The sequence below is a fragment of the Pelodiscus sinensis genome, chromosome 2 (genome assembly GCF_052426305.1).
Source record: "Pelodiscus sinensis isolate ZL-2025 chromosome 2, ASM5242630v1, whole genome shotgun sequence".
Lineage (NCBI taxonomy): Eukaryota > Metazoa > Chordata > Testudines > Trionychidae > Pelodiscus > Pelodiscus sinensis.
This window is the reverse complement of record NC_143053.1, coordinates 233,792,031-233,819,874: the sequence shown is the minus strand read 5'-3', so window position 1 is coordinate 233,819,874 and position 27,844 is coordinate 233,792,031. Positions and strand designations below refer to the sequence as shown.

Here is a 27,844-nt window from a genome sequence, read left to right as displayed (position 1 = left end):
TTTTTCAAGATGAGTATCCTGCATTCTGTTTAAGGATGCTGACTGGAATAGCTATCATCATCACTTCAATGCATTGTTGAAGACTTGAACATACATTTATTCGTATAATTCAGCCTTGTTTGTTATTGCAGCCTTGACCGCTTTTTGATTTAAAAGGTCAATGCTTGTCATACATCTTATCACAAACAAGGCCGGAGTTCTTTGCAATTTGCACTAAGAGCTGTTGCCAGGTTTCGTTGATGGCTTCAAAGAATTATTGTAATTATATTTTTCCTTGTGGTAGCCTGTTTGTACATGTGTTAACTTGTTCCAAGTGCATGGTCTGAGTTGCAAGACATGAAATTTTTTCACCGTGCAGGTTTTCTTTTATCCTCAGTGTGTATCTGTGTAGTAGCATGAATTATGTTCATATGTGTGGTATTTTGGGTGGAAATGCAAAATCTTAACATAGCTGACAAATCTTAACATACAAATTTTCTTTAGAAAACACATTTTATCTGTAAATGTTAGTATAGTGGAAACACTTTTAAATATATTTTTCTCAGTTGTTTACAAAGGAGGGATGTCAGTGGTTAACAGGTTTATCTTATCAGGTAATGCTTACCAGTTGCTGGTTAATCGATGGCCTGGCTGGACTGGAGCAGCCTTCTGCCTGCAGCAGCCCAGCCTTGCCAGAGCAGTCTGCCATGCCACAGGTGTGAGATACTCCAGCCCAGCTGTGCTGGAATACACCTCCCCTCCCCCCCCCCCACCCCAGTTTATATGGTTAACCAGTTGTAGCCAGCCAGAGTAAGTCTCAGGTCCGACACTGGCTTTCCAAAGTACAAAGGACTCTACACAGGTATCTGTCAAACACAAACAGTTTATTTTTGACAGCTAACAGCTGTGCCCCATAAATGGAAGAACAGCATAACAAAGAAGCAGCATATCTTGCGTCCCTTCCTGCAAGCCTGGGACCCCGGGTAGGCTGCGGATGAAGTGGAAGGTTGTCTCAGCTTCCGAGGTGCCGGTACCCAAAGCCCATCGGTGAGGTCCGATTTGCTAGGCTTTGAGGTAGCCTTAAATACAGTTTTCCTGCCTTGTTTGGCAGTTTGGAAATTTCCAGGGCTTACTCATTAGTGCTGATATAGAGCTTAGCTGTTAGTTATTGATCTGGTTCTCATCTGGTTCTTTTTGTCCTTTGGCCCTGTTTATGTGATCAGTACTTAAGGGTAAACAGAGTTGTTTGTGTTCTTGTCTTTTAACCTTATCTTATACTTGTTCTTGCTATGCTGGCAACAATGCTTATCTTAAGTGGCGTATGTTCCCAAAGACTTGCTTCTGGCTCATCAGATATAGGGGAAAGGGAAAGGGGGGAAGGAATGGAGGCCTCATCACCCCTAAACTATCATGTACAAAGTTCTTCCACAGTTGACCACTACACCAGTTAAATATAACATTTAACCAGTTCATCGATTAAATGGGATTTTATATCCCTAGTACAAAGAGAGAGCTTCATGTGTAGATTTGAGATTTTATGTTCTCCAATCAAGTTAAGAAAAACATGAACAAACATGGTAGATCTTTGATGTGACATCAATGATATCTGAGATTTTCTTTCATTAGCCATACTTCTCATACTTTGGATATCTAAATTCACATCTCAAAGAGGTAGCCATGTTAGTCTGTAACTAAAAAAACCTTAAAAAAAACCCAAAACAATGGTCATGTAGCACCTGAGAGACTAACCAAAAATGTAGATGGTATTATGAGCTTTCATCGGCACAACCCACTTCTTCAAATGACAAATATGGAGTAAGCGGTCCAAAGGTACAAATATATAGCAGAAAAAGAGGAGAGAGGGGGAGGAAAAAATATTAATTAAAGTGTCTGTCCTAAGTGAAGCTAATAGAGTGGGCTGTGAGCTCAGTCACCAGCTGTGCAGTGGCTTCATCAGGGATATTTCTCCTGACACTACAGTACAATTAAATGATGGCCATGTTTCCACCATTTTATATCAGTAACCTACCGATAGTTATACTTACCTACATGCTTCTAGCTTTCATCCAGGACACATTACCCAATCAACTGTTTACAGCTAGCCCCTAAGATACAACTGGATTTGCTGCAGTCCCACAGACAGAGACAAACACATACAGGATCTCAGTTAGTCATTTCTAAAACTTAAATACCTGCCTGGGGAAGTGAAAAAACAGATTGGCACAGCCAAATGAGAACCCAGGCATCAACTTCTTCAAGATAGACCCCAAAAACCAATAACAGAATACCACTAGTCATCATTTACAGCCTCCAGCTTAAATCCCTCCAGTGCATCAATAACAATCTACAACCTAGCCTGGAAAACAATCCCTCACTCTCAAAGGCTGTGGGAGACAGGCCAATCCTCACCTACAGACAATTCCCTAACCTGAAACAAATTCTTTCCAGCAGCCACGCATCACACCTCACTCGTATTCATCCAGGAACCCCTGCAATAAATTCCAGGGCCAGCTCTGTCCACACATCTACACGAACAACATCATCACAACACTTAGCCACAACTGCGTATCTACTAATGTGATCCATGCCAGCAATGCCCCTCTGCCATGTATATTGGCCAGACGGGACAATCTCTACAACAAAGGATTAATGGACACAAATCAGATATTCAAAATGGTAACACACAGAAACCTCTTGTGGAACATTTTAACTTGCCCAGACACTCATTAATGGATCTAAAAGTGGCTGTCCTCTTACAAAGTAATTTCAGGAACCAGCTAGAGAGTCTGTGGAACTGGTCTTCATATGCAAATTTGACACATTCACTTAAGGATTGAGCCAAGTCTTATCTTGGATGGGCCATTATATTCAATACCCAAATGCTAAATATCGGGCACTTACAGCACACTCTATAGCCTCATTTAGCACAGATACATTAATTGACAGTTCCCCCCCCTCTTCGCCCCTCTTTTTCTGCTATATATTTAAACCCTGAATCCCTTGCTCCAGATTTGTCATCTAAAGAAGTGGGTTGTGCCCACAAAAGCTGATAATACTATCTATATTTTTATATTTATATCTAAATTATTCACATGATCAAGATTTTTAATGTTTTGAAATTTGAAAAAGTGGCTGTGACGGAAAGTCAGATATTTCCCAATTCATGTAAGCTACAAAGCAACTTGCTAATGTTTTATAATATTTTGAATTTAAAGGAGCGTCTGATTGCTTAATCCTTCTGAAGGCTGTAAAATGTTCTAATGCCGTATAACTTGTATTAATAAACAAGTGGAAGAAAAGTTATTTCCCTTCTGGTTATTGACTGTTGCTGGTGCTATTGCATTGCAATTTCAAGCGTTTATCTGTAATCATGTTTAACCAGACTGGCTAGAATCTTACTCTTTTTTATCAAATGAAAGTTGAAATTCTCATATAATCAATTTCCTCCATAATCTGGGACATTATGTAAAACACAGAATATGGCAAGATTCATACTAAAGTCAAGAAAATTGTCAACGTTGCGAAGTGAAATGCTTTTCTCTTCATTTATGTCTGTCAAGTGTTGCAAGGAAATTTATCTGTGTGCATTATTATATATGTATATTCAGTACTGGTTGTTTATCTCAGTGAGTTTCCTGTTTATGACACTGTTTGCTAGTTTATTGCCTCATCTTCTAAAGGGTTTTTTGTTATAAATATTTTTATTGAGTCTTCTAAAGCGTAAATCTATTCCTAAAGGAGGCACTATTATTGTATCATGGACTCTTTTTCATATGCTTCCCTGTACTAGTCATTTTCTGTTGTATGCTTTCAGACTGATTCTTGTACACTATAATCTTCTACTAACAAGTAAAGCAGTTGCTTTCCAAATTTTATCTGTCAGATTTTGAGCTGCAGATCATGCTCCATCTGATGCATAGCGTGGTTCAAAACAGAAGTTCTAACAGCTGTAGACCTGTCTTACATTTTAAGTTTATTGGCTACTTTCAAGTACCTGAATATATATTAAAACAAAGGAACAGCTTAAGTCAAGAATTGCAACTCTCTTTGTTTTAACATTTGCCTTCAAAATGTGAGGAGCTTTTGGAAAACCTTTTATCTTTCAAATTTTTGTCAGCCACTACTGCGTATATCTGTTGTAAAAATTATAACAGCAGAAAACAAAAGAGATGTTTCCTGTGAGTGAAATAGATAGAGGAAAAGGAAAAATTGGCTAAACATAACTCATGCACCAACACAGCTAATGAATTCTGAGAGAGAAGCTACATTTTTTTCTTAATTACTAGTTTTCACCTACTTCTCATGTACTAAAACATTGTTTGCTCTATTGGCAACATATGGAAAACTTTGAAATCATGAAATCTGAAATATGTTCAAACCTGAATGTTATAGTGTTCTGTACTATCAAAACACTAACCCATTTTCACCACAACCCAATGTAATGTTCAATCATTTCAGTGCTACACTTACATCCCAGCTGTAATGGTATTTGAAATCCTTGCCATGATGTATGGTGGATGTATTCCCTACTCTAGCCACAAGACTTGCTTGCATTTTCTGTGCAAGGATTCTATCCACTTGATGAATGTACTGTATCCAAGCAGAGAGAAGTGGTATTTTGCATGGAATATTGTACCTAAGTTCAGTGTATATACTTATTTCATTAAGAGTTACGCTAAAAAAAAACCCCACAGATAGCCTAGGTCAAATGATTTGGTCTTAAGGGTTGAAAGATTGCAGTGTAGATGCTCAGGCTTAAGCTGCAGCCTGAGCTCTGGGATCCTGAAAGCCTAAGTCAGTGGACCCAGGCAAGTCTTGGCTGTGCTGTGTTGCTTTTATTCCTGTGTGTACCCTCAAAATCAGCATTTCAGAGATGCTCAGCATCCGCAGCTTTTATTAACATCAGTTGGAGTTCTCAGTGGTCAGTGCCTCTGCAAATCTGTCCTTAAATAAATAATCCACCAGTCTTTATTTGCGGACACCCCCAACTTCAAGTTAAGTATTACAGTAGTCCATGAGGGAACTTTCTGTACTTGGTAGTACTATCATTAGAACTACCAGTCAAAGGCATTCAGAGGCTATTGGCTGAATTCTTTCTGTACAGGCACAGTGAAAGGAGGTTTGTGACTGTAACTCACTGGTTCTACTTTTGCTTGAAGACAGCTGCAATGGAATTTCACTCTGCCTTGATCCCTGTTCTTCCCTCCCTTTCCCTTACCTCCCTTCCCCATCTTTGACTCAATTTCTGCACCCTTATTCAGGAAAGTGCCTCCCAGTAAAGGAGGAAGCCAGTGGAGCAGGTGCAAGAGGCAACTTCTAGTAGCCTCCTTCACATCAGACAGCGATTGCCCTTGTGAACAGGCACTCTTCCAACAATGTACATTCACTTTGCTCTGTTTGTGGCAGACTGGAGAATCCAGCCCTACATGTGTGCATTACTGCATTACATAGTAAGAAGCAGGGATTGCACATGTTTGAACTAATTAAAGTTTTGCAAATGTTAGGGCCAGACTGTGATGTCCTTACTCACATGGGGTCAGACCATCAACTGGAATAAACAGTCAAAGAATCACATATGTGACGTTGATTGATACCAGCTGAGAATCTGGCCCATTGATTTCACATGGAGTTAAGTATTTCTTCATATGAGAGCAAATCACAGTTTGATCCTTAGTAGTTATCAGATAAAATATAAAAAATGGAGGGTCAAATTAAAATATAGCCTATAGCAAATGATATGTTAAGGTCAGAATTGAATTCAGATATGCAAAGACTAACTGAGCGGTGCGTTGCTGTTATTGGATAATTAATTGTTCCAATGTACATGTTTTTCTGCCTTGCTTATTTATTTTTTTAACTTTTCATATTCTAGCCAAACTCCAAGACATATTCACAAAGTGGCAGACACTCTGTATCTGTAGAAGTTCAAATGCAGCGGCAACGACAAGAAGAAAGAGAGAGTTTCCAACAAGCTCAGCGCCAGTATAGTTCATTACCCAGGTATAGTAACTGTCTAAAACGATTTGGTCTATATGAGCCTGCAGCAGTGATTTCTTTTTTGTGGAAGGTGGGCATGTAAAATCCCATTTCATCAGTTAACTGGTTAAACATATTGTTTGATGGGTTAACCACTTAAACAGAGGCCCGTGGGGGGCAGCTCCTGCCCAGCTAGGCAGGAGTGGCCTTCAGCCCCACATGGCCATGGGTGGAAGATGCTCCAGCCAGCTCTGCCCTCAGAGTGCTGCTCTAGCCAGGCCTGCTGCAGCCCCACTGGCTGGAGCAGCCCCCCACTGCTACTCCAGACCCTGCCCATTAACCGTAACCAATACATTGTTCACATCCCCAGTGGAAGGAAAATTCTGTGGTTAGTGCATGCTTTTTGTTTAACAAAAGTATAAGGAATAATGTTAGGGTACATAGTGTACATCTTTCAAATTGTACACACCCTTGTCTCACCTCCTACCCTGCCACTTCTCTAAGGCTCCATCCCCCTCCCTCTTTCACTTGTTCTCCCTTACCTTCACTCTATCTCACTGAGCTAGGGCAGAGAGTTGGGATGTGGGAGAGGATGAGGGCTCCAGCTGGTGGTGCAGGGTCCGAAGTGGAGACCCAAATGAAGGGCTAAGAATGTGGAAGGGGCTGTGGCTGGGAGGGTTTTGGGTTGCAGGAGGGGATCCTGGCTGGGGCCAAAAGGTTTGGAGTATTGGAAGCAGCTTAGATGGTTGAGGTTCAGAAGAGGTAGCAGGGTGTGGGCTCTGGCTGGACAGCACTTACCTCAAGAAGCTCCTGGAAGTGGATAGAATGACTGCAGTTCCCCACCAATGGGAGTTCTGGATCTGGCATTCAGAAACCTTGTGGCCACCCCTGCATGTAGGAACTGCAGGGACGTGCTGGCTATTTCTGGGAGCCATGCGGAGCCTGGGCAGACAGGGACCCTGCCTTCACTACACTGCGCCACTGACCAGACTTTTTTCAGCCTGGTCAGCACTGCAGAGCAGAGACATCAGGAGTCCTTTTCAATTGGCCATTCTGGTCAAAAAGCGGACACCTGGCAACCCGAAGTAATGCATGCAATGAGGAAGAGACATCAGGTTCCATAAGTGATAGCATATAGTGGCTATTTTTTCTTAGGGTTACTTTAGAGTTGACTACAGAGGGAGCTGAGGGCACTCAGCACCTTATAGAATCAACACCTTACAGCATGCATCATGCATCCTCATGGACCACTAAATAGTATCACTTGTCACTTCTATGAAAGAATCTGTTGTGTATGACATATATAAGAAGAGAAAAAGCAAATTCAGTGGTGATGCACCCTTTTTTGTGTGCCATATTTTTTGTGTTGCTTAATTTCTTCCCACACACAGTCATATATTTTAAAAAGAAAAAAAAAATCAAACAAAAGAACATGAAGATAACTGAAACATTATCCAAAACTGAGCCACATCCAAGTTTCTGGCATACTGGTGTCTTCAAACTTACTGGATCATTAACATTGGAATGCTGACAATTAATATCCTTTAGTCTAAACAAAGCTGTACTTATAAAAAGTTCAGAGGTCAGTGAACTGCTTAGAGTTAATTTAAAAAACAAAGCCAAATATGAAGTAAAAATGAATAGTCAGAATTTTACCCTGTTTGTAGTGTAGGTCAGTGTTTCTCAAACTTTTTTTTATAAAGTACCCCTTTTAAAAAAATTGTAAGTACCCCCAGTACCTACAGTTTTCAGAGACACAATTTTTTTTTCTATCATTGCAACACATTTGTTTAAACAACTTAATTGTAGCTGGCAGGCAATTAAATTTTTGCGTGTAAAAAGTACAAAAATAATAAAGTGCTGTAAAACTTAAAACAAATATTCAGTTTTCTCCAAATTTCAGTTGTGTTGACGTGCCCCCCAGACTTCTCTTGAGTACCCCAAGGGTACTCTTACCACTGATTGAGAAACACTGGTGTAGGTTACATCAGAGGCTATATTTGAACATTGTATGTGAATGTGGATAGATTTTAGAATTCTCAAACATTGATTGGGGAAATCTGTGACAAAAACTGAGGCAGAAATGAGCTGCCTTTCACTAGCAGTACTTTAAACTTGAAAACTTCCTTGATTTGGGTGTGCCTTACGTATTTATGTTGCCCTTGCTTTGGTCTCTATACATAGATTTTGTGGAGCAGGTAATGATAATGGTAATCTGCACACCAGGAACTGCTGAAGCTTTGCAAAAGTGGCCATTTTACTATTTTATTGTGCATCAACCATTGAAGCTTCATAGTTAAAAGTGAAGTTAAATCATTAAATCCCTGATTTTAAACCCCATCATCACATCCACTGTTCCACAAATGAAACCACATCTCTTGATTTTTCATTTGCCACGTTCAAAGTAGAATATTTCTGGGAAATTTGGAAGAAAATGAAAAATGGAGATTTAAAATTATGATGCTTGGGGTTTTTAAAAAAATTTTTAAGGAAACTTTTCAAAATGACAGTTACATAAATGTTTTTCTCCCTTATATCTCTTCCTGTCTGTAGAGTGGCTTACACTACCAACCTCTTGTTAGTTTTGCTGAGGAGATTTACAGAGGAGATTCTCATTGGGTACTTAGAGTTGCAAATCCCTTGGAAATGGACATTCTCCTCCAAAACTGAGATGTTTGTAGCTGAACAAAACATTTTATACTATAGCCTCCATACTCTATGTGTCTAATTCTCTAATCTGTGATATGGACTGTGGAAGGCAGAAGGGGAAGTGGTTCTGAACGCTGCTGTTCCCCCTCTCCCTAGCTGGGGAAATGGCAGCGCAGCAATGAGCTCTGCCAGAGATTTTTCCCTGCTGTTCCCATAGTGGCAGGATATGGTGCCTCGGAATGGCAAGGGATGCAGAGTACCACGTAAGTGCCCATCCCCCTCACATCCTCTCTGGCCTGGCAAATTCTTTAATGTGGCAAATCCTGTTTTCCAAGGTTGTCGAATTAAGCAGTTCAAGTGTAGTTCTTTCAAAAGTTTACAATTGACCTTTGACTTAGTATAGCTTTGCAACTGTACTGTGCATAGGAAAAATCATGCTTTATTAGTAGTTTGTGTTTAATGCAGTACTGTATTGTATTTGCTTTTTGGGAGATCAGGGGAAGAAGAAGTCTCTGCTGCTGTGTATTTTCAGTGGCAAATGAGCTGTGGGTTGATCGGTCAATTTGTAACTCTAATGTTTGTAACTGTGAAGTTCTATTGAATGTTTTAGGCAGTTAGTATGTCTTGCAAAGGATGAGGTAATTGAAAAAGCTAAGTGAATACGAAAAGGTTCTGATTAAGTTTACATACGTAAAACTAACTTTGGCACAGAGTGGCTTCACTAGAAGAAGGATGCGGAGGAGTTCCACTGTATGTAAAATAGTAATATGATTGCTCAGAGCTCCAGTATGAAACTGGAGAAAAGCCCGTTGAAAGTCTTTGTGTTAAGATTAAAGGCAAGAGCAACCAGTGTGTAATATCGTGGTGGGCATTTGCTATAGACCACCAGACCAGGAGGATGAGGTAGACAAGACTTTCTTTGGACAACTAACAGAAGTTTCCAGATCACAGGCCCTGGTTCTCATGCGGGTCTTCAATCATCCTGACATCTGCTGGGTGAGCAATACAGCAGGGTGCAGACAGTCCAGGAAATTTTTGTAGTGTCGAGAACTTTGTGGTACAAGTGCTGGAGGAACCAAATAAGAGTTATGCTCCTCTTGATCTGCTACTCAGAAGCAGGGAAGAATTGATAGGGGAAGTAGGAATAGATGACAACCTGGGCAGCAGTAACCATGAGATGGTCACATTCAGGATCCAAAAGAAGAAAGGAGAGCAGAGCAACAGAATACAGATGTTGGATTTCAGAAAAGCAGACTTTGACTCCCTCAGGGAACTGATGGTCAGGATCCCTTGGAAGTCTAATATGAGGGGAAAGGAGTTCAGAAGAGCTGGCAATATTTTAAAGAAGTCTTATTGCGGGCACAGAAATAAACCATCCCCATATGCAGAAAGATTAGCAAATATGGGAGGACATCATTTTCGTCCCAAATTAATTGATGCAATTACAGTTTTATGCTTAACACAGATGCATTGATTTTATTCTAAAACTTGGTTACTTTCCATCTTGTGTAACTTTAAGTAGTCTAATTTTTTTAACATTTTTACTTTAATGTTGAGTGTTTTAAACAAATAAAAAACTCTTCAATCATGTTTAAGAAATCTTCCCAAAAAGACAAGACAAATGGTCCAACTAATTTTGAACAAGTACCAGAAAATAGTTATTAAATGAAGTCTATTCAATTAGTCATTTCCCATTACCCATGTGAAACTTTTCAAAGTAATGATTAACTCCAAGCTTTTCCTTCATGTTGAAAAATTATGTTGCCATATGTCAGAAATTTTGGAAACCTTGTATCCAAAGGGTCATTCAGTTTGCTCCTGTGCCAGTAAGTGATAGAACTATGACCCCAAGACCTTGTTTTGTAAAGAAGGGTAGGTGAACATCAAAAATAGTTTATATGGAATAGTAAAAGTTACCATCGAGTATCCCTGAGTACATTACAAATGGCCATAAATATAGTCATCTCCAAGTTGCACATGTGGAAAGAGAAACACAGAGAGGTTAAGTGACTTGTCTCATAAGTCTGTGGCGGGAAGACTACCCATATCATCCAGTCCACTAAGCCAAAACTGAACTTTGCTGTTATTCTGTGTGTTGACATGAAAAACTGAACTCTATATATAGCAGTTAAATGACTTTGTTATTGATTAATGCAGCAATATATTTTGTTTTACTGCTTGATTCGCTTTCACTAATTTTAATCTCAAAGTGGATATCTCTCTTTTTCCAGCACAAAATTGTTTTACTTTATCATATCCAATCTTATTTTAAATTCATAAAAGCATCTAGTGGCTTGATAGTAAATTAAAGATATTTCAAAACAATAATGTTTCCTTGAAATAATGTGGTGATTTATTGCAAAAAAGCAATAAGAATTTGTAATTCCTGTATGCATTTGATTTATTTATCTACCCTGTGGAGCCAGAAAATGAGCAAACTAGGTTATCCTTGCCATTCCTTTCATGAAAAATATAGTATGCCAGAAAACAATTCTGATAATACAAAACTCCCTAACTCTGGATTCTGGAGGAACAAAACCTCATTGGCACTGTACATCAGTGAAGAGTTTTGTCAACAGATTGATACAGCTTTAAAGCAAGTATTTAAAGGATCAGCTTGATGCCTTTTTAATCAGATAGGAGTTTAGATTTGAATCTTTCATAACTGTCTTACCATTCATTACACGTTCTTGCTGTTATCTGGTTTCTCTGGCACTGTGGCGATGTTTTTACAGTCTGTTTTGTTGGCTCAGAGCTGAATTATAACATTTTTAAAGATTCTAATTATTGTTGTACTGGCTGCCGAATTCCATACCCCCTACTGAAGTGCTTTGGAAATGCATCTAAAATGCAAGAGGGAAAGTGGCCATTTTGGGGGAGTGAGAAAAACACTTATCAAGAAATCTACTAGTTACAAGGCTGACATCTGCTGAGAGTCCCATTGGTGAGTGGAGGGAAAAAGTTGACTCTTGACCAACCAGATCCCCCTATCAACACCAAAAGAACAAAAAATTCTATGTGGACTCCCCTGATGGTCGTAATTACAATCTGAATTTCTACATACAATGCTTCCACAACAATGCACAGACTGACATTATACCCAAACAACAACAAGTGACATACAGTCTCAGCCGCACTGAACGCTATGCTATCCAGAGTCTCAAAAACAACCCTGACATTATAATCAAACCAGCTGACAAAGGGGGTGCTGTTGTCATTATGAATGTCAGACTATGACCAGGAGGAAACTAGACAACTCTCTAATACCAAATTTTACAGACCTCTCTCCTCTGATTCTACTTCAGAATGCCAAAAGAAACTACACTATCTCCTTAAGGAACTCCCTGCCTCTACTCAGGACCAAATTCACACAGAAACACCTTCTGAACCCCAACCAGGATTGTTCTATTTGCTTCCCAAAATCCATAAACCTGGACACCCCGGACATCCCATCATTTCAGGTATTGGCACACTCATTACCGGATTATCCAGCTATGTAGACTCTCTCCTCAAACCCTATGTAACCAACACTCCCAGCTATCTCCGAGATACCACTGACTTCCTGAGAAAACTACAAAACATCAATAACCTCCCTGATAACACCATCCTTGCCACCATACATGTAGAAGCTCTCTACACCAATATTCCACATGAAGATGGATTACAAGTGATTAGAAGCACTATCCCAGAGGATACCACAGCCAATCTGGTAGTAGACCTATGTAACTTTGTTTTCACCCACAATTATTTCCAATTTGGAGACAACTTTTACCTCCAGATCAGCGGCATGGGTACCCGCATGGCCTCACAGTACGCTAACATCTTTATGGCTGACTTAGAATGTTTCCTCAGATCCCATCTCCTTTTATCCCTCCTTTACTTACGCTACATCAATGACATCTTTATGATCTGGACCCATGGCCAAGAAACACTGGACACATTCCACAGAGACTTTAACAACCTACACCCCACCATCAATCTCAGCCTGGACCATTCAACAAGAGAGATCAAGTTCCTGGACTCCACAGTACAAATCACTAAATTAAATACCACCCTCTACAGAAAACCCACTGACTGCTATACTTACCTACATGCTTCCAGCTTCCATCCAGGACACACTATACGATCCATCGTCTATAGTCAAGCCCTTAGGTACAACTGCATCTGCTCTAATCCAAGTGACAGAGACCAGAAACTTCAAGATCTCTACCAAGCATTTGTAAATCTCAATTACCCACCAGGGGAAATAAAAAAAACAAATTGAAAGAGCCAGACGAATACCCAGAAACCATCTACCTCAAGATAGACCCAAGACAACCAATAATAGAACACCACTTGTAACCCCTCCAATGCATTATCAATAACCTACAACCTATACAGGAACAGGATACTACACTCCGAGAGGCTCTGGGGACAGACCCATAGTCTCCTATAGACAACCACCTAACCTCAGGAAGATTCTTACCAACAACTACAGGACATACCACATTAATACCAACCCTGGAACTTTCCCTTGCAACAAACCCTGTTGCCAACTTTGTCCACATATTTACTCTGGTGACACCATCACTGGACCTAACTATGTCAGTTATATGATCAAGAACACATATTCCTGTTCATCCAGAAATATAGTTTCTGCCATTATGTGCCAGTGGTGTCCTTCTGCAATGTGTATTGCACAGACTTCTCAGATACTTCACCAAAGAATTAATGCCCACAAATCAGACATCAGACATCTTCACAAGGAAAAACCAGTTGCTTTTCATTTCAACCTACCTGGACGTAGTCTTAATGACCTTACTACATGCAACTTACTTCAAAGAAACTTTAACACCAGATTACAGAGGGAAACTTCAGAACTTTCATTCATGCATAAATTTGACACTTTACGAATGGGCTTTAACAAAGATGTTAATTACCTTACCCATTACAAAGAAAGCTTCCCCACTTATCACCCCGATTAGCCATTCATTGACTCATAAATAGCTAGTTCCTCCCTTCCTCCCTCTCCCTCACCCCACCTTCTGTACTAAAGCTGATTTGTCAGTTTAATAATGTGTTCACTTTTTTCATTGTATTCCTTTGGTGTGTATGGTCATGGCAGTTCTTTTCCAGAATATGATCTGAGGAAGTGGGTCTGGCCCATGAAAGCTCATCATCTATTAAACCATCTTATTAGTCTTTAAAGTGCTACATAGTTTTTTCCTTTTGTTTTATTCTTCTAATGATTATTATTTAAACAATAAGAGAATCCTGCAGATTTCTCCTAAAAATATTTTTTCTGTTCTTATTTTCAGGCAGAGTAGAAAAAATGCAAGTTCTATATCTCAAGATTCCTGGGAACAGAGCTACTCTCCTGGTGAAGGGTTCCAGACTGCAAAGGAAAACCCCAGGTATTCCAGCTATCAGGGATCAAGAAATGGCTACATGGGAGGCCATGGTTTCAATGCCAGGGTAATGCTGGAAACACAAGAACTGCTCCGTCAAGAACAGAGGCGGAAAGAGCAACAGCTGAAAAAAAAAATGTCTTCTGAAGGGACGAACAACTATGACTCATATAAGAAACTTCAGGACCCTAATTATGTCCCTCTGAAAGGTCCTTTCAGGCAAGATGTGCCACCTTCTCCATCTCAGGTAGCCAGGCTGAACAGATTACAAACTCCAGAAAAGGGAAGGCCATTTTATTCTTGAGTTGAAGAAAAATATGAGCAACATATCATGCAATAAGGAACATTTCCATAAAAAGACTTGTATTTCAAAAAACTGTTTAAACTGATGGTACTAAGGAATATGTCTGTTGTCTGTTTCAGTGCCTTTAGCAATCGGGGCAAAGAATTAATAGGCCTTAAGTCTTTGCCATTCTGTCCCAAGTGTTATTTTCATGGAAGGCTTTTCTATCATTTGACAATCATACTATAGGTAAGCAATGTGTTGGTTACCAAACATTCTAGCTGTCAGTGGCTTATTATTCAGATTTGCTCTAATGTGGTCTACTTTGCGACAAATTATTGCACCAACATACAGCATTGTGGCATAAATTAATGAATTTGAAGGTGAAGAAGGCATTGACACATCTCTATTATTTCTCATGGGGTAGGGACCGGGATACATATCACTCTTGAGTGGTTAGGGCTTAAGTCCACTCAAGATCATGTTCTAAGTTGTTTTATGGTGGAGTCATTTACAGTCTTTGTTGATCAATATTTAATTGTCTATATGCTAAAAAAATGTTTTTCTCCTGTTATGCGCACATTCTCTTTCTCTGAGCTCATATAAAAAATCTTTATCCTGATTCATAAGCAAAACAATATTATGGCTTTCAGTTAACCTGGGAATCCTGTTACAGTGTCTTATATCTTAACATGTAGTACTTTACCCGTGAAATAACTAAAGAGAGGGTATTACATTTATAAATTAAACCCCAGTCCAGACAAGGACAACTATATTTGTTCTTTTGTGAAATATGAGGAATCGTGGAAAAATGTAAGGCTAAATAGTGGTTTGATTTCCTTAACAATTTATTGGGTCATGTGAAAATTTTATCTAAGAAAAGAATTAGGGAAGAATTACCCTGACAATCATCATATATATGATTACAATGAACTTATCTATATTATGGCAGGGTTGGGAGGAGGGCTTAAAGCAAGACAAGATTTAAATCAGATTTTTTTTTATCTGAAAGCTGAAGAACGAACAAACAAACAATCCCCTTAAAGCTCTTATTTCTATAATTTGCCACATTTTAAGGATAATCACCTTGTGATTATATACTGTACCTACCACAACAAAAAGGAACTCAAAATGCATTAATAAGAGATAAATGGAGAAAATTGGTTACACATCATCCTGAAAACATGTTAGTGTCCAAAAATAACTGAAATAAAAAGATTGCTCTAGCAGTGATATTTTAATGTGCATATGGGATATGAGAATTTCTTTTGCAGTGGCTGTTTTTTATGTTTGTTGGTCTGAACTTCATGTATGGTAAAAATATAGTTGGGTTGCTAAAGTGCCTGCAAATTCTCATGTGAAAAGGCTTGAGATTAAGACTCAACGGTTCATGCTTAAAAAAGAAAAAAAAATAAAGAAAAATCGTATATTGTGTGATTTAAAAAATGCCTTTTTTTACTGGCACATTTTATTTTTGCATCAACCAGTTTTTAGAATATATGTAAAATTTCAGCACATGTATCAGTCTTTATGCCTGTTTGTTAATGGTTTTTGTTGTTAATACTGTACTCCAGTGTTTGTTACTAATGTAAGCACAGTGACATTGGAAAACAATGGCTCTTTTATGCAGAGTTTACAAAACTGTGTAAAATGGCTTTTCCATGTATATAAGAAATTTAGAATAAAAGGCTCTTTCCATTCTGGTCTTAGTATTTCCTGTTCTATTCCTTAGTATTGCCTGCAGAACCTTATGAAAACTGCAACAGTCGTTACTTTTCAAATATTTAACGGATGTTATTTTATCATATTCTTAATGGTTCCTGTCTTTCTCTGAGTTCTTGTAAATAAAAAAAAAAAAGAAAATAAATTACTGCTCATCTGAGCACCTGAAGGCCCCTTCAAAAAATATGCACTGAAATCTCTAATGAAATCTCTAACATATTGAAATCTCTAACGATAGCACAGATCTGTGATATTGAAACACTATTTTCTTAATACCAAATTCTGAGGCAGTCTTCAAAGACCATTTCTCTCTGCATGTCTTCACTGGAGGTTGGGCCATAACGGGCAAAGTTGTATGGATCCATAAGTTACATAGATGCATTGGTCTCAATCCTTTGCTAAGCCAGAGTTGCAAAAGCTGGTTACAGAATGTCTCTACTGGTGCTCCGTAGTCAAAATGCATCAGATTCTTTCCCCAGCAGGCCAGCATGAAGATCCCTTTCCAAAGACTGTTTACTCAGGCTTTCCTCAAGATTTAAGGCTTTGGATCTTAAAGAAAGGTGTCAATACTGGACAAAATTTGAAAAGAGAAGCCTTATAGATACAGCATTGTTACTGAGCCAGCGCATCTGTTTCCCTTGTCAGTATTGAACCTGGGTGTCTGCTTTTGTCGCTTTTCACACAGCTTCTCCTGATCTTGGATCCTCCAGTAATGTCAATCATAATTCTATATGTGCATGACATGTGTGTTGCCAGGGAAGTAATAATGTCAAATCATGCACTGTGATTATTGTAGGTTCTCCAGAGGAAATTAAAGATTGGACTGAAAGGTACACAAGCAGTTTTTGATGCACAAATATATTCTAAGACTTGATTTTGAAAAGTAGCCTAGATTTTTGTGACATGCAATTGAGAGTAGCCAAATAGAATTGCTCACTCAGTATTGCAATACCAACTGCCATTTAGATATCTCACCTCCTCACTGTGACTGCAAATCAGCTAGTTTGATGTTGTTATGGTAGCTGTTGTACTCATAAATAACTGGGCACTAAATTGCATCCAAAAAATGGATTTTTTTTCAAAATTAGGCTTTTGATAAACGGTTGCAAGAAAAAAGAACATGCATGGGAAAGTATTGAAAGCCCGATGAAAGGTGTTTTAAATGCAAATATAGCATATGTTATAGTTTACCCTTGCACGAAAGTGTCTCTTCAAGGCATTAACGATTTGCCATAATTAGATGTTTTCATAAGAATAAGCCATTGTACTCTGGGCAATGTCTGTATTTTGTTAGCTAAATTTTTTTGCCTTTATCATCCTGTCTTTTTTCTGACATTGCATAGACAGGATTTTATTATTAATTTTCATAAGTTGTAAAGGGCAATTAGGAGGAAGGACCAAGATGTTTTAAGAAAGTTGACCTTTAATTCTGACTGGTGAATAACCCAAAAGCTAATTAAAGAAAGTACATTACTAGTGCAGTTCATTTGTGGACCAGTTAATATTATGAGATTCACTCTGGTCGGTTAGTCATGAGATGGAATTTAAGGGAGCTTTTAGATGGAATGAACAGTGGATATTATCTTACAAAAGCAGTCAAGATTCTTTTCTCTTTAGATATCCTAAAGTCATCTGTGAATCCTACTGGTGTTTTGTCAAAATAACTTGTTAATGCTGTTGAAATTCCATGGGAGAGTTTTATATTATGAATATATGAGTCTCCTGCTTGTCTGTAAAAGTATGTTTCCTTTCTTGCTAGAGGGCCTCCCTGAAAATAAGACTGTGGCCTCAGAGAGTTATTTTTTTTCTGGCCCAAATATCTGAAAGTACATCTTTGAGGACTCTTGCCATCAAAAACAGTTAAAGTGGCTTGATGCCCAGCATAGCACGGATGTGAAATACAGCTGCCATTTATTGCTGGCATACAGCAACAAGGACAACAAAAGAAAATTTTAAACTAATCATGACCTTGGATATATTGTTCAGATTTCAAGAATCTACTGATGTCTGGCTCATGTTCTTTCTGTTTGAGTGTAAGTGGCATCACATTTATCTCTGCTGCGTATGTTGGGAAGAGGCACTGGTGAGACAATGCAGAGATGTGCCAGATGAGCAGTGTCGGCTGAAGACAGGATACACTTGAGTAATTCAAACCTTTGAACTTATTTGTTGAGTCTTAAAGTGAATTTGGCTATTACATGTCCTGGCTTGCAATTCTATTTTCAAACATTCTCTAATTTTATTTGCTGGGCTTGACTGTTTCTTCATCTCATTCTATACAGTCTTCAGTGTGGTTCTGAGCATGAATACGTGGGACAAAATTCATTTACCCTTCATCTTACCATTGTGTCAGCCCACCCTTGGCTTGCAGACTCACTCTTAAAATTGCATACCAGTGAAAATATTTTGTTACTATAATAATAAAGTGTAAATTGCAAAAGCAAACATGAGCTGTGAGAACAGAGAAATATTAAAATACATTTGCTGGAGCTCAGGAGGAAAGTATCAGTCACAAGCAAGAAGAAGCCTGGGGTTTTTAGGGGGTCCTGTGCCACCAAGAGAAGCAAATAAAGGCAACTGAATTCAGAAGCAGGTGCAAAAGAGATACAAAATGATGCTGCTCCAAAAAAGAAAAAAATGAATGTGAGGTTTGTGAAACGGTAATAATTTTCATCAAATCATCTTCTATTGTACAGATGGAAGAAAAACCTGTAAGAAATGTTATAAAACAGTTGAAGAGGGTTTCATGCTGGACATGAATTAAGAGCAAATTTAATCTCATTGCCCATGCATACACTCAACCCTATCACAGAATAATTTGCCATTCTGGGTTAAAAACCCATCATCCATTTGTCTGTTAAAATGGATATTACTATATTAGTACTTATTGTTGGTATTATAATCATGCCCACAACAGGACAGGCACTATCCAAAGAAATAGTAGTTCCACTGTGAATAACTCACAGTGAGAGGTTCAGTGTACACTTCTGGTGGTGTGTAGAGTACAGATGCAACATGCCCAACTATCACACGTATAAATAGCAGTGAGACGTTGATTACCCGTGTACTGTCTCACTGCTTCTGCCCTTGTTGCTGAGGCCTTTTTCCACCTCCACTCTGGCCCCATTGCTGGAGCCTTTCCCCAGGAAGACTCTTTGACAGTAGGAAAAGGCTCTGGCAGGTGAAATGTTGTGGGGAAAGGCTCTGGCAGCTTTTCCCGACAGCCAGAGTCTTTCATTACCACATGTAGCTATACACTGCATTGTGGACACAAGACACTGCTCTGTGTAACTACACATACCCTATGTCAGTGGTCCCCAACGCGGTGCCCATGGGTGCCATGGACCAGCCGAGTGATCAGGACTGGCCCAAGCCATTCTTGTGCCCCGGGCACCCGGCGCATGCGCAGCTCTGCCCCCGGACACCCGGCAGCCCCCAAAAGGTTGGAAACCACTGCCCTATGTAGTGCTTCTTATAAGGACAAGGTTTATGAAAACAAGCTAAAAAAATATGGGATGGGGAAGAGAAAAGTGTGTGTGTGTGTGTGTGTGTTAGACTGTGAGTTTCTTAAGTCAAGGACTGTACTTATTTTGTATCCTGTAATCTACTGAGCATATTGTTCGTGGGTTATAAATAATAAACAGTTTGGATTTCCGATTTAACATTTAAAAAGGTATTTTTAAAGTTAGCATATTCTGATTTTTATAGAGTTTTACACTTGAACCCCACATTTTCATTTTCTGAGTACTCATGGTTCCAGTGATATTCCCATTTCAAGTACAGGCAACATCACTGGACCCAGTAATTCCTCTAAAACGAGGATGGATTTTTTAAAATGACCTCAGTCATATAGTTATATTTGGCAACATGCTCATACTGCACCAGAAGAGCCAGAGGAACTTGTTAATTTACTCAGCTAGTCATACAATACTTATAGGGCTGGATTATTAATATTGGAATGACATATTTTTCTGCTATAAATAAAAACAACCTAAACTGTGTGGCTACATCTAGACTAGCATGATTTTCCGGAAATGCATTTAACAGAAAAGTTTTCGTTAAAAGCATTTTCGGAAAAGAGCGTCTAGATTGGCACGGACACTTTTCCGCAAAAGCACTTTTTGCGGAAAAGCGTCCATTGCCAATCTAGACGCGCTTTTGCGCAAAAAAGCCCTGATCACCATTTTAGCCACCGGGGCTTTTTTGCGCAAAACAAATCTAAGCTGTCTACACTGGCCCTTTTGCGCAAAAGGGACTTTTGCCCGAACAGGAGCAGCATAAGTATTTCTGCAAAAAGCACTGATTTCTTACAGTATGAAGTCAGTACTTTTGCGGAAATTCAAGCGGCCAGTGTAGACAGCTGGCAAGTTTTTCCGGAAAGCGGCTGATTTTCCGGAAAAACTGGCCAGTCTAGACACAGCCTGTAGTTTTTCTGCTTAGTGCCTTGAACAATGAGAACTTTGAACAAACCAGAGATGTACTGAGACCATTTAATTAAATGCACACACATTTTTTTGTGATGAGCTTTGAGTCCTGGCAAAGAAAAGGCCAAAGGGGCCCAAACGTGCTAGTTCCAATAGTTTATAAGTTCCCGCTCCGCTTTCTCATCTCTAGCCCTTACTGTCTAATATCCTCTAGCTCAATGGTCTCCAAACCTTTTGTTACCCTTTTAATAGTAGTGGAATCTGTCTGTGCCCTCCCCAGGAGACAGGGCCATGGGCCAAACTTGAGGCCAGGGACAAATTGGAACTGGGGGGAGGAAAGAGGGGGCAGAGCATGGCTGAGTTGTGCTCCCTTTCCACCCTCCACTGGGGAGCTGGCCAAGAGATTGCTGTGTCCCCTGAATGTTCCTCTTTCCACTCCTCTCTGGAGGGGAGGGGCACAGCAGAACAGTGGGGGGACCACTTTTATAGGGGTGCTGGAACAAATTTTATAGTGGAGGTACTCAGAGCCATTCACACAAACTATAAACCTTGCATATGATGGAAACCACTTCAAGCCAGGGGGTATAGCAACATCCCTAGTTCCAGCACCTATGCATCACTCCAGCTAAACTTCAGACCTGCAATGTCTTCTCCGTGCCTTGCAATGATTTGTTCAGGCCTCATCTTTTCAAGTAAGGGTTCCCTTTCCCGGGTCTTTTGAGAAGTGAAAGGGTCTCCCTCTTCCATTTCCTCCCGCGGGCACTCTAAAATTGAAGAATTATCTTAGTAAATTAGTTTTCAAGGTGTTGTATTCTCCTCAGAGCAGCAGTACGATTTCCACTGTCTTTTTTCCCCCACTCCTAGTAAGCTGGAGAAAACGTTAACTTTTGTTTCTCCATTGCTTTGGCTCTTATTTCCATCTGGACTCTTCCATGAACTAAGAATTTATTCTGGGATATAATTCAGATTTTATGTCCTAGCTATGAACAAGCACAAGGCCATGTAATACTCAGTGGACTGCAGAGCTGTGTAGCCAGATCTTCAAAAAGCACAAAGATCCCTTGCCTGGGAAAGGAAGTATCTTTGCCTAAAATATTTGGATCTAATCATGATGTGGAAATAGCATCCTTTGTTCCAAAGTACTTAGCAAAAAATATAATAGAACTGAGACAAATCTCTAATATTTGTTAAAGAATATTAATTTCTGTGTTCCCCAAAAACACATTTTGAGTTATATTTTCAGGGAGGGGGGAAGAGCTCACAGTTTTTGGTGTCGTGGTTATACATACAAGTCATTCAGTCAGGAAACAGGTCTCAAGGAAAGGCTGGGTTCTTTGGCCCATTCCACCTATTTGTAATGCAAAATCATGCTAAATAAGTTAATAATAATAATAATAATAGTAAGTTTCTTAATAAGGAATAGGCAGCATGACTTACCATTTTCTTGGGAAATATTTATGCTGTGAAAGAAGCCAAAGGAATGCTACAGGAAATAGTTCTGCGTTATCAGGGGGAAAGCTAAATCTAACCAGTGGTGCTCGAATACTTTAATAGTGGAGATGCTGAAAGCCAACTTCCTTACCCCGTGCCTATGAATGTAACAAACCTTTTCCATCTCTAATTTCAAAATTTCAGTAAGGGAAATTTAACTAGCTCTAGAGCAAAGGAGGACAGAAACTGTCAACTCATGGATTGGCCTGAAGACTTAAACAACAGCTAAATTGAACTCAAATCTCTAGGAAACTATTCACCCAGTTATCCCAAAACATGAGTATAAGTCACTGAATTATGCAATTTGTTGATACTCATGACTTCATTTAATATTTGTGGGATTAAAAAAACAAATAGAATTGCCAGTGTATACATGTGAAATAAACCATATTTGATTATTCCAGTCCATGGTAAAAAAAATAATAAAAAGAACTCTTTTGTGAGTGGCAGTGTACAGAATTTCACAATTGTTCATTCTTGTTTTTTAAAGTTAGTTTGCATGAATAATTTTCTCATCTTTATGCAGAATTTTTCCACATTTTTGTTGACTAAAATATTACTAATCTAATTTCCTATTAAAAAACTCATTTCCAGCATTGCAGAGCTGAAAGGTGCTATGAAGCATTTAGTCTTCAATTTACATACAACAAATCCTGTAATCTGATGGGGGCTTTCACACAAGGGTGGCTGCAAGAAATTACATAGGCAAAGAATTATTTTAGTCCAAGATTCTGCTCCACATTAATTTCATTGGTTGAATTCCCGTTGAGATTCTTCCATTGTTAAAATGCTCATTGATGTGCATATAGAAAAGGAATAATCCACACAATGTTGGGGTGCTAAGTTTTTAATGCTGTTTGCATTTCTTTTATTTTTCTTTTTAATTAGAATTTAGGGAATATGGGTTTATTAGAAAGGGACAAAGACACCAGATTGGAATAATTCATTTCATTTAACACTCATTGACAAGACAACTTTAAACATTCTCCAGATGAAGCATCAGTCATGACAGACCAAAGGATAATCCTAACATTACAATTCAAGTAAATTAGTTTCCTGCGGTATGTATTCCAGCATTGCATCAAGCTGTACAAAGCTTAATGCTTGCATAATAAACGGGCGGGGGGGGTTAAATGATGCCAGAAATTATCATTACAACACAGAGATATTTCAGTGTCTGTTTTTATTAATGTGGGGGAAATGGAGATGTATTGAATGCAGATGAAGCAGAAAGCATGTTTCATATTTTAAAAGGCACAATCTAAAGCAGTCAAAAGTTAAACAATTGCAAAACTGATCAAGAGGATTCATAAAAATTAAAATTAGGGGCTGAACTGAGGCTTTAAGCCACAGCCGGGGGTAGGTGTGCCACAGCAGGGGCTTAATGGTATTATGCCTCAATTAGACACAGTGCCTCTGGATTCACAGCAAGTGCAGCCTCTGTGAACCCCATTGTAAACCTGAACTGCAGAAAATTTTCCTCTGCACTCAACCAATCCTGATTAGTGAAGGAAGAGCTCCAGCCCACTGGTGCTGTGTTAAAACCGGAGTGGGGTTTGATGGAAGACAGTAGATTCCAAGCCATTGTGGTAAAGGTGGGGAGAGGGTCCCCTCAGGACACTGCAGTGAGTGAGCGAGAGACTCCTGTAGAGAAGACCTTGATACCAAGGGAATTGATAAGTCAGACCCAGGAGATGAAACTCCAGCCGGGTAAAGCTTAAGGGTGATTGTTGAATTAGACCTGGGATGGAAGACTGGGGACTCCCTACCAAATGAGGATGGGGGAGAGAAAAAATGAGAAGGGGGTGGGCCTTAGCCTGAAGGGCTAAACTCCTTTTTGGAGCCTAAGAGAGACTGCCCTGGGACCCAGCTCTGGTAAGAAGGGCTGGGAGGACTCCCTCCCAGAGAGTAGGCAGACTACTTGTCTGGTATTAAACCAAACATTCCTGCTTTTTTAGGATATATCCCCAGGCTGGAGGCAGACATGGTTTTGGCTGGTATTGGAAGGAGGCGCCATTTTGAAGAGCATGCAGCTTTCTACCACACGCATACACATATACGTGCCTGTGCAAAATTGCACGCAAAGTCAAGAGGCAGTGTCCTCTTAAAATATAGCATTCTCATGTGCACCGTGCATCCCAGGTCACTCTGGCTGGGTGTGTGGTGAGGTTGGCAGGGGCAGGCCTATGCCATTTCTTTAAGTGCTGAAATGGCCAATAGCCTAGGAATGAAGAAGTGACTACCGTAGTAAAGGCAAGAGCTGGGAGTGGGCCTGGAGTGCTCATGTGTACCCACAGGAGTGAATACATTGACCCGCTAGAAGAGGAATGCTTTAACTAACTGTGGGTTGTGTTTTTGAGTTTACTGGGGAACCAAGTGGGAAAACAGTGGCAGGGTATTGCAGAATGACTCTGGCTCAGGAGGAGGCTGCTGGTTCTGTTAGAGCAGGGGTGGCCAGTCCATTACAGGCAAAGAGCCAAAATAGTTGTGTACATAGTGCAAAGAGCCTGGGGCGGGGGGGAGTTGTCGAGCAAAAAAAAAAAAAAAAAAGGACTGCCCCTTTAAGAAACGCAGTTAAAGTCTTTTTGGACACCTCAGGCTCCCGCTTGCTGCCAATTGAAAATGCCATTTTGGATGGCCGCACCAGACAACTCCCCTGCCCCAGTGAACACAGGGAGCCAGGGGCCATTTTCAGGGGTGCAAGGGCAGCTTCGCAAGCCGTTTTTTTGGGGGGGAAGAGCTGCAGATTGACCACGGCTGTGTTAGAGATATAGGCTATGTCTAGACGGCAGGCTTTTTTCAGAAGAAGCTTTTCCGGAAGAGATCTTCTGGAAAAACTTCTTCCGAAAGAGAGTGTCCACACTGTGAAAGCGCATTGAAAAAGCAGATTGCTTTTTCAAAAGATAGCTATCTTGCATTTCAGCTGTGATTACTATGGATGGAGTGGCCACCAGGGCACCTGTACTTTTTCCTCTTCCCTCTTCTTTCGAAAGAACTCCCTCTTCCCTGTTCTCTCACACCTTTTTCTGAAAAAGCTCTTTCAGAAAAAGGCTTCTTTCTCATGGAATGAGGATTACCAATGTTGGAAAAACCCCTCTGTTCTTTTGATTTTCTTTCAGAAGAATGTGATTACAATATGGACATAATTAAAGTTTTTTGGAAAAGCAGCCAATTTTCTGAAAAATCTCTGTAGGGTAGACATACCCATAGAGGAGAGATGGATTAAAAACCTACCTTTCCTTTCTCCCTTTGGGAAGCCTAGAATTGTTGGAGGTGCTAGCCTGAAGCAGTTTTTGCACTTTCTGAGCATACGGGAGCAACCCACAACCTACCTGGCCCAATCCCTTTGCCTATATGCAGTGACAGGCACAATCTAGCTCTGTGTATGAAGGCACCTCTGGATAGAAACTAGAGAATCCAAAAAGTGATTTTTTGTTTATATTTGGAGGCCAATATCAGTTGCTTTTCCTGCTCAGGTAGTGTCAACTAACAAGAGTTCACAATGACACTATTTCACAGAAAGCAAGATGTCCTCTTCCACTCACAGCAGCATAGGAGGACATCTGACTGGCCAGTGAGAAACTGCGACAGACTGCAAGTCAACCATTGACAACTTTGCAAGTTAGGTCCAGCAGAGGAGACAAGTAAAATGTTAATCGTCTACTCTGGGACTTTTACAGAACTACACTATGTGCTTTTGGTTCTGTACAGATACAATATTGTTGTTGGGACTTTTAACCTCTGCTTTTCCCTCCAGATCAGGAAAGCAGGATTTGGGCCTGGAAAGAGACAGCCAGCGATGGAGCACAAGAAAAGGCATTAAAGACCTGAGGCACACCAGATCTGAAAAACCCATGCCACAGAGCAGCTCTTTGTTTAGTTCCCTGGACCTGCTCTCTCACAGCCTACCAAAGGCTATGTCTACAGTGCATCCCTCTGTCGACAGAGGGATGCAAATCAAGCACGTTGAAACTGCTAATGAAGCAGGGATTTAAATACAGAGCCTATATTCCTCAAAAAGTGAAGTTTACAGGATTTATCGAAAAAGGGTTTATTTTCGACAGATCCGAGTCTAGACTGCCAGGTTTTTTTCAAAAAAGCTCCATTTTGAAAGAAAGCGGTGGCCATGTTTATGCTAATGAAGCACAGGATATTTAAATCCCTGCTTCATTAGCAATTTTGACGTGCCTAATGTACATAACTCTGTCGACAGAGAGGTGTAGTCTATACACAGCCAAAGAGAGCTGTGAAAGAAATGGAGGTAGCGTTCATAGATTGCAGACATTTCCCCTCCCTCATGCACTGTTATTAAAAGATGAGCAAGCTGCATTATTAAATTTGATTAGAGGTATTTTGGATCTAGTTGGTAAAGTCTTGCAGAGCTATATAACAACAGCAGCTTTTGTATTGTTTTTAGCTGGTGTTCGAAAGCACAGTGAAAGCCAGCCAGGCAGTAATCTAATACAGAACACTCTGCTTCTTTTGTTAAACATCTTCTCCTAGAAATACTGGAAAGTATACTTTGTTCCCTTATCATTTTTTCCTCTTGAGAGATTTCAATTCCATTTACCCCCACAGGCCCAAATCCTTCCTGAACATACGAGTTAGACAGCAAGGAGGATTACTAGAAATAGCACAGACAAAGACCAAAAGGCTGTCTTGCATGCCTTCCTTTTCCAGTCAGCCACCCACTTTTCATTATCAAGGGGATGAATACCATATCTGATTGCATAATCAAAATCCAGTGACCTGTCAGTGCAGGCAGTAAAATAATGCTCTGTGGCTGTTTCCCTTTGACTAGGCTGCAGTTCTGGAACCCTTTTAACCCAATTTTTCTGACATCCTGTATCTGGTAGGCATTTAGGGAAGCAATCACTCAGCTAACATGCTTTCACTAGTATACTTGAAATAAGCTAGTGTATTTGAAATAAGTCCCCCTTTCTGGTAAAATTGTGCACCCTGATGCTAACATAATAGACTTTAATTAAAGAGCTACAGGAGGAAAAAGGTTAAAGTGGATGGAACAATGGAAATTGCGGATTAGTTTGCCCAGCAATCTTTCCACTCATGATTTTTGCTGGCACGTTCCTGCTGAATAACTCTCAGAACTGAATATCTAAAGGCAAAAAAAATGTTTGTGTGGCTTGTGAATGTGGTTCACTATATGGAAAGAGCCTTTTGGTTTTCTTTAATTGTAATCCCATGCAGCCTCAATGAAAGATTGATTTTTACTTATTCATTACAGTTTGATGAGCTGGGCAAACCTTAAAGTGCAGAGAAATATCTAAAAAGATGCCAGAGCAGCTACTAAATTGTTCTCAGATTCAAGGTTGCTACCTGCACAATTTTCCTTATCCCTTCCACACTTTAGGGACACACACCTTTACCATTTCCTAGGGCTCAAGGTGCAACCCTGTTAATTTAAACACCCACCCTTACCCAATTCCTAAGGCTCAGGGCATAACTTCCTGTGGGTCTGCAAGATCTTTTGCCACTGAAAGAACCTTACACAGTAACATTCTTATTCTCTATTTATTGACAGTTACCAAGCAAGGAGTATATGCATGCTAATGGTCCTTGATGTTTAGAATCTGGTGTTGGTCATCTTCCTTTTCAAGTGCTAACTAATGGTTCAAGTGCTAACTAATGGTATCAGCCTCTCATAACTACTCAGTCTTTAAGATGCTACTAGACTGTTTGTTGTTTTTTAAGTTTTTCCTGTTACAGACTCACTCGGCTACCCCTCTGAAGCTTATCTACTCACTGTCTTTTTTTTTTTCTTCCTCCCCTTCAGTTTTTTTTCTCCCCCCCCCCCCCCCTTCCTTCCGTTATTTATCCTTGGATTTGGACTTCCAACACTCTGGCCATTTGAGGAAGTGGGTTGTACCCATGAAAGCTCATGATACCATCTACATGTTTTGTTAGTCTTTAAA

The 27,844-nt window shown here is 39.8% G+C and overlaps 2 protein-coding genes across 14 annotated transcripts in view; both read left to right on the top strand.

Annotated features, from left to right (window-relative positions):
• PARD3 (par-3 family cell polarity regulator) overlaps positions 1 to 15,977 on the top strand; it is a 683,059-nt gene extending 667,082 nt beyond the window's left edge. For all 13 annotated transcript variants that reach the window (XM_075922689.2, XM_075922683.2, XM_075922685.2 and 10 more), the window contains 2 exons: positions 5,852 to 5,979; positions 13,902 to 15,977. In XM_075922689.2, coding sequence (XP_075778804.2) covers positions 5,852 to 5,979; positions 13,902 to 14,295 — 522 coding nt within the window. In that variant the 3' untranslated portion in view covers positions 14,296 to 15,977. The remainder of the gene's footprint in view (positions 1 to 5,851; positions 5,980 to 13,901) is intronic.
• Positions 11,578 to 13,894, top strand: LOC149525447 (uncharacterized; the record flags this gene model as incomplete). Its single annotated transcript, XM_089776770.1, is given in 2 exon segments — positions 11,578 to 11,828; positions 11,830 to 13,894. Coding segments are annotated over 2 exon segments (1,290 nt in total), but the record flags the coding sequence as incomplete, so codon positions are not given.
• Positions 15,978 to 27,844: the final 11,867 nt, after the last annotated feature.